At 40.6% G+C, this 7961-nt stretch overlaps 1 protein-coding gene across 1 annotated transcript in view; it reads right to left on the bottom strand.

The window, feature by feature from the left end:
• Positions 1-3300: 3300 nt before the first annotated feature.
• LOC108748892 (nuclease-sensitive element-binding protein 1) overlaps positions 3301-7961 on the bottom strand; it is a 5038-nt gene continuing 377 nt past the window's right edge. Inside the window, exons 2-7 of the mRNA XM_018487302.1 lie at positions 7943-7959; positions 7602-7863; positions 7192-7508; positions 5926-6174; positions 5158-5220; positions 3301-4817 (exon numbers count right to left, since the gene is read on the bottom strand). Of these exons, the coding sequence (XP_018342804.1) occupies positions 4773-4817; positions 5158-5220; positions 5926-6174; positions 7192-7508; positions 7602-7863; positions 7943-7959 (953 nt within the window). The 3' untranslated portion in view covers positions 3301-4772. The remainder of the gene's footprint in view (positions 4818-5157; positions 5221-5925; positions 6175-7191; positions 7509-7601; positions 7864-7942; positions 7960-7961) is intronic.

Below are 7961 nucleotides of genomic sequence, written 5' to 3'. Positions count from 1 at the left end.
TAGCAAATAGTCTTTGTTAACAAAATGATTTAAGGGAAGCTATAAAAACTTTAATATTTACGTACAATTCTTAAGCTTTAAAGTTAAGTTTTAAGTCTCTGACTTATAAGTCTCGCTCAACTGTTGTTAATACAGCCATTATTATGCGAATATGGCATGACCGTCACGGATCTGGGCAAACCTACACCTAGCCACGTCTTAGGTGAAAATTATATCAAGTTCCCGCAGCGTAACATTAGCAGGTCTGGCGAGGTTGTTATATGAGAAGCTATTACAAGTGCACAAGTTGCTTGCCCCGGAAGTAAAATGAAGACCATGATTTAGCCGTGGAGAATCTCTCGGATCCTTCCATGAGATTCTCGTGCCACAGGAGGCACTAAGCGGTCGTCTAATTCGAAAATGAGCGGTCTACGCGAGGTCCTCATATGCACAAGATCTTTACATTCGCCAGATGCCGGGAGATTATCTAATTATCAATTTAGAGGGGCGTCTGCATGCGCGAATACCCAGACAACCGTCTAATTTCTAAGGTAGCGGAACAACTCTATCTTTGCGGGTAGGGAAGGTTCTTGCCTACGACTCTCGCATACGCAGTACAGCTGTAAACAATTGTCTTACTTGGCTCGGAATACTTAACAAAATGAGTAACCGTACGTCTTGACAAGAAATGATGATGGAGCGATGCTTTGCTATTTTCCTTTTTACGAGTCTGCGGTATTCGATCTCTCTTGGAAATGCATTTACATCTGAAAGAAGAGAAGGCGGAATCGCGCCGGGACCAACGAAGCGGTAGATTACCAAGACCGTGCGATGTCGTTTACTCGTTTCACGCCCGTTGCCATATATCCATAAAGAAGTCGCCTTTATGTATTACTATGAGAGCCTTTGATGTTATACATACACATATATATATACATATATATATATATATATATATATATATATATATATATATATATATAATTCGAGTATCGCTTTGTTCGCGTAAAACTTGAATCGGATCTAATTGACTGTCGCGACGTGATATCCTTTTTATTGCAATTGTTTTTGCCCAATGGACGCGACGCGAATGTACGACGGAAATTTCGAGCGAGAAGGATCGCGCATGGCTCCTCCTTCCTTCCCGAAGGATCACCGCTTTCCGGCGAAAGGACGAATTTTTCGTCCGCCCTTTTAACCGGCGTCGAGTCTCCATTTCCCTTCGATGACGAGAACCGAAAAACACCGTTGACAAATCGCGAAATCTTGCAAACGCGGCACCGGCCGTTAATCCGCGGGCGCGTTCACGGTGAACCCAAGATCTTCGAAAACAATCGCGGATCGAAGGGCGATTGGACGCTTCGTATGTTAAAGAATTTCGACGGGACGCAAACTCACTTCCCGGAAAGGTATTTAACATACGAAGCACCAGTTTGCGAGAGATCCTTTCCACGCTTCCCTCGTACGTATGGAATTTCCCCTATGAGTTTCACCACTACGAATATTATCGGCGACTAATGGAGCGCGCGGTGCGTGCCGCGGATCAAACTCTCCTTCCGGTAAACTTTCCGCGTCGCCCGATCGTAAGCCGTCCTCCCAACTTTTTCGCAACAAACACGTACGCGATCGCGATTGACTGACGGCCGCGTCGAGATGTCTCGACGACGGCGATAAATCCGAACGACGAAGTATACAAACTGATTTTCTCGGTTACTACACCCCGGGTTTCTTTTTCTCGCTTTCTCTCTTTTTTTTTTTTTTTTTATTTACTTAATCGCGTGTGAAGTTTAGCTGCTGGATTCGCTCGGTTTTTGTCCTCACGGCTTTGGTTTTCGTTTTAACTCTGATATTCACTGTTAACACATGCATTGTTCTTTTTTTGCAGTTACAATCGCACGCCCGTTCGGCGCGCCGCTTGAAATTTTTGCTTGTTCTGCGCCTCTCTCTCTCTCTCTCTCTCTCTCTCTCTCTCTCTCTCTTCCGCCGTCTCGAGAGGCCGTCTCTCTTGAATTTCTTTTTTTTTCTTTTTTTTTTTTTATATTTCTTTCTACCGTGTTTTTTCGTGAGAACGCGCGGTTACGTTAGACAACGGAGGATGATTACGTTAAACAACGCGGCCCGAAGAGTCGCCACGGGCTTTTGTCCCAACGAACGCAGATTGCGGTGTAATAGAAAAGCGGAAAACGCGGGTGACGCGTCGATCGATAGCAGCATCTCGTGTCCGCTGGGTTCTCCCTTACGGAATCGAATGGGGGGGGAAAAAAAAAAAGAAAAATTACGGCGACTTCGGAATCGAATCAGCGATCGATCGTCTCGCTTATTTCATTTCGCTATTCAGTTGTAAAAGTATTGCAAATATATATATATATAAACGCGTCCGCCGTAACGTAACCGCGTGTTTGTCTCTCTCCACTTGGCACCACACTCACGCACACACTCTCTCTTTCTCTCCCTCTCTCTTTTTTACTCTTTTTTTTTTAATCCCTTAAACCGCTAATCCTGACCAATCGGATGTTTTCGTACCTCGAGGTACCAGAACTTCTCGATCTCTCAGATTTTCGTTTACACAAACAAAAGGTATTATGCAATTTTACGAAGACTCGACACACTCGGGTTTCGTGGCGTGGTAAACGCTACTTCACAAACGGGACGTGGTAGAACAGTGAGACACAATTAAAGACGATCATCAGTGATGATATATATACGGTAATATCTTAGATCCTGGAATCCTCCTGCCGGTACCCAGACAGAGAGGGTACGACTACCGCGTGTCAAGTGGTGGCAAGTTGGGACAAATTGTATTCGTGAGTAACGATTTTAAATGTATATGTATATCCATCGACGCGCGAACAGCGTGAATTAAAAATCCACGCCCGTTACGTCTCTCGCGAAAATATGCGTTTCTATACGTATCTCGCGACACGCGCCGTTATCTGAAATCGTTCTTCCTTCGCGAATACATTTTGTGCATCACTGATCAACGAGCACAGAACTACACGACGACGGAAACAATAAACATGGGTAACGCTACACCCAAACGACACGAAGACGTGTGAAAAGTTAGGATGTCTTTTTCTAATGGGTCTTCGTGATCTTGCAGATATATTTGTGTCGCCTGGATATAGACGGAAATCAGAAATCAATGAAATTTCGCCAAATAATAAATATTTCAATTTTTCTTTTTAATTTTTTTGAAGATTTTTTTTTTTAAAGAAAGTAGACATATATATTTATTTTATTTATCCGTCGACGATACTACAAACTAAAATTTTAAAAAGTTAGTTTCATGCAAAATTATATAAAGTTTTTGTTTTCTCTCTCTCTCTCTTTCTTTCCCTTTCTCTCACTCTTGTTCGCGCTCTATTTCGTACTCTCGTGACAGTCTACGATACTCGTATTGTCAGTCGAGCCGATGTATGTGATACGCCCGGCTCTTGTTTCGAAAAGTCAAATCGAGTCGATTGCCGCATGCAAGCGGGTCAGTGATTTAATATAAAAAAAAAAAACGACCTGCCCGGTGCATGGTCGACCGAAGTTAATTTTAGAAATGACCGGACGATTTACTCACGCGCGAAAATCTTTGAGGTTCCACGGTGAGGAGCCATCCCCTCTGCTTGTGGCTAGCTCGAAGTGCCTTTAGGCCCGATAACACGATTTATAGGATGTACTAATATACGCATTGTCGTCGACAAAAAAAGAACGCGATCAAAATTCAGTGTACCTTCGAGCGCCGCTCACAGCCCGGGAAAACTCACGACGTGACACCTCATGAGTTTTCGCGCCCAATTTCATGAGTAACCAATAATGCATAAAGTCAAAACAATAATCACTAATTAATAATAAACCGCCGGAGACCCACCAGGGGCCAATATTAACAATTGTAAAAATATGGCCGAGATAAATGCTATTACAATAATTGTTTCTGTTTGTGATCGCCTGTAAAGTATAAGAAAATTAGAACCACGGCCCCATTGTCATCCTCGATTATCAGAATTGATCTGCATTTGATGAATACAATCATCTTGCAATCAACAGTACAATTTTAAAATACTCAAGGATAATGTTGTGACCACGGCAACTCCAATTCTTCTTACTGAAAGAGTGAAAGCAATACGGTAGCTCATCAATTTTGAAATACAAGCCAAAAAGAAACGACTGATTCCGAGACAGGCAAATGTTCGATTCATTTATTATCAGCAGTATCCACATATCAGTTTTCACTACTCCTTTTGATGGAAAAGTCGCCGAAAAGTGAAGAAAGCTCGCGGAAATGTAGCAATAAACTCAAATATCGTATATGAAACGATTTATAATGCGCTTTGCCGGAGACAAATTAGAAGTAATGTACGAAACAAGAAATACACAAAAACAAAAACAAAAACAAAAAAATATATATAGATATATCTATCTCTTGCCGCGCTCGAATTCATCGCTCTGTACTCCGTAATTGCTTTACCTTTCTGTCCGAATTTCCGAGAAGCATACGGCTATTCTCAACAAGTTCTTCCAGCGAAATAACTTAAGTCGGACCTAGATATCAGGGATGAAACTATGTTATCTTTCAAAGAATCCGTCAAGCACAACTGTACGCTTCTCAATTTTCATACGTATCTTAATTTTAATTTGCTTTCGTGGAGAGAGTGTGGAGTAGTGTTTGTTGATTTCTTTTTTTTGTTTTATTTTTTTGGATTTTTTGCAATTGTTTTGTTGTCGATGTAGCAGCGTATAACGGGTGTTGGTGTTATATGTTAAAAAGGAGTGTCCTGCGGTAATAGCGCGTTACTCTGTCTCGGTTAGGCGGTGCTTTCGGTGGTGGTGTTCTGCACCGGCTGGCTCTCCTGCAAACATACACATATTGACGAACATTATTCGTTGCGTGAAAGTTGCAAGAGCGATAACACGAAAATAGCAATAATGCAACGCGTAGTTAAAATATCTTTACTATAATCGTCTATACATCTTTTTTAAGATATTGTGTAAGAGCTATGTGTGGAGAAAATGCAATTCCTTCTAGAAAACAAGAACAAAAGGAGGAAAGATGAGCAAGAAAATAAATTGGACGATCTGCTTCGTCGATCACATCCTAATGCCGGAAGTGTAAGTGAGTGAAAACTGCGGCAACCGAGACGAGCTTCTGCGAGATCAAAAAGAAGGAAAAAAAAAACAAAGCGACGTTACCTGTGGAGCAGGGGCAGCGGCAGGTGCATCCGAATCTTTAGGTGCATCAGACTTCTGCTCCGACTGAAAAGAGTACAAAGAGACACGTGCAAACAGTGTGTGCTAAGCGCTACCGCTCTGTATTTGTCGACGGATTGCGCATTCGCAGTCTCCTAATCAAAAGTTTTCTCTCGTTCGTTTCAAATTGTAAAATCCCACGTCTACTGCTTCGATACTTCGCCACGTTGGAATTACATATGAGTTTTTCAGGAGTCAAACTGATCAATTTCACATATAACAAATACAAATAAAGTCAATTGATAAAGTTATAAATTAATCATGTTTGTCGCTTTTTTTTTCTTCTTCAAAAGTATAAGAAGTAGAATTGACCAACTTGACTTCTGACAGACTCATATTATCATATTAACTTCTGATTACAACTCACGTCAAGATATATGATTGAATGTACGAAAAGAAATGTAAAATTGAAAAAAAATGTTGAATCCTAATGAAAAAAGAAATATTTACAGATGCAATGTAAGTGAAACTAGTGATTCGCAATATATTGAAACAATTCAAAATTTTCCAAGATAATTTTCTAAGATAAAAATTTTTCTTTCAAATGCTGATTTTGTGTATGGACATTCACTGTAATTTTCATTAAGTGTATATTTGCATATACGTAAAAAATATTCGCAAATTCGTCTGATACGTGTCGTCAGTAAAGAATAGATAAGATAACACGAGTTATTTTCTAATTTGAGTAAGAAAGGGTAGAATCAATAATACCTTGGGGGATTTATCGCAGGACTTGGAAGGGATATCGGTAACCTGTGTTTGAAGAGACGTGACGGGAGAGGAAGCGGGATTGGAGGATTTGCGTTTTGTCTCCGCAGATGATAAGCTCTCTACTGTGTTCGTCTGTTGGCTCGACGTCGCACGAGGTCGTCGTACTAATCGTCGTCTGTAACGTGGTTGTGGATTTCTCCGCGAATTATCAAGTTGTGCACTCTCGCCAACAGCCTCGTCATCGGTCACCTGATTTTATAATATATCCAATTTCGGTGTGCAGGTGCGTTTCCGATTGTAGAAAATTTGTTAAGATGCTCGTATAAAATGCTTTATTGTTTTACAAAGTGTGAAAAAAAATTATTCGCAAACAGCACAGAACACATACTCCGTGCGCAGTTAATGCATTAGTATAAAGGAATTATATAGTCTTGCTGAGAAAATATGAGTATAATTTCTAAGGAAATGCATCTAAAATAATATTTTTATTAAGTCTAATACTACTCAGTTTCCTGTCTTTAAATTATAATAACTACCGTGCAGATTTAAACAGTTCGTTCAGATTTGAAACACGATTTATCATTTGCAAGAATGCAAAATCGAAAAAAAAAAAAAAAAACATTTACAATGTGCGAAGTCCGTTGATTACTATTGAATAATGCAGTATTGTTGTCAGAAACAAAGGGATAATGTACACCATTTAGGTGCAAGCAATCGAAATGAATTTTTTCGTGAACCGTGTTTGATGTTATAGAAATTAACGTACAGCAGAACAAAACTGTTTTAAACCGATTGCAGATCAGATATATACAAAGTATTTCACCTACAGTTCCGAGATCGCATATCTCGAAACTCTTTAACAACGAAGAAAAAATATTATAAAAATTCTAATACAAAAATACAATATTCTAAAACACTTTCCTCGTGTAATTTTAAATTAATTATTGTCAAATCGCTCCTACTTCAATTTAATTACAATTATAATACAATAATTTAGTTGTAAGATCTTATTCGTTTTATTGCATCTTGTTCTAACTCTTGTCTCCAAAAAGTATTTCAAGCATTTTCTAAACAATTTCTAAACATGATACAATTTAACGTATTAAAATGTACAATCTCGGAACTTTGGATGAAACAACGCGTGTAAGATTCAGGAAACATGCTAATTCGCAATTGATATGTTCATTTCGACATTTTTTTGTCTACTTGTCGATGTGACAATATTAAGTAACGCTAGCTTGGCTAGGGTTAGATACTAACCCTTACCTGGCCATCCTGACTGCGAGGACGTCGTGGCGGACCACCACCTCTTCCTCCGCGGAAATTGCGGCGGAAGTAACGTCGTGATGGACCACCGCGTCCACGACCACCACCGCGAGGCGGAGCTCCACCTTCACCGCCGGTTCCTTCCGCTTGCTCACCACCTTCGCCAGCATCTCCTTGCTGCTGTGATGGATTGGGCCCGGAACGCCGTCCTCCACGGTAATAACCATCATAATGACGACGCAGCCTATAGCGACGCTGTTGCTGCTGTGGCTGGCCGCCTCCCTCGGCGTTTGCGTCATCGCCGACCTTTCCTTCTCCTAAATCATTAAACAGTCGAATCATTCTCAATATCCACTCTCAAAGAATAAACAATTATACCAACTTGTTTAAACAAATAATAGATAGCATACCTTGTTCGTAACCCTCTTGACCTTCGCGTGATCTACGATTTTGCGGTCGACCATTGCCACGTCTCGGATACACCCAGTGAATACCGCGATATCCGCGACGCTTGTCTGCGGCGTAAGGTGAACCTTTTACTGCTTCACCGGCTGGGCCAGTGACATTGGCTGCCTCGTGACCCTTTTCACCGATAACGACGTCGAATTCAACGACCTCGCCATCTCCCACACTACGTACAGCCTTTCTCGGGTTGTTCTTGACGATGGCCGACTACAATTACACATAACATTAATATATAGCAATTATTTTTAAATTATTAAGTATAAGATATTAGATATAAGATACTTACTTGATGGACGAACACATCT

This window comes from Trachymyrmex septentrionalis, unplaced genomic scaffold (assembly GCF_001594115.1).
Source record: "Trachymyrmex septentrionalis isolate Tsep2-gDNA-1 unplaced genomic scaffold, Tsep1.0 scaffold11, whole genome shotgun sequence".
NCBI classification, from domain to species: Eukaryota; Metazoa; Arthropoda; class Insecta; order Hymenoptera; family Formicidae; genus Trachymyrmex; species Trachymyrmex septentrionalis.
Note: the sequence above shows the minus strand (reverse complement) of the source record. Positions and strands in the feature narration are given on the sequence as shown.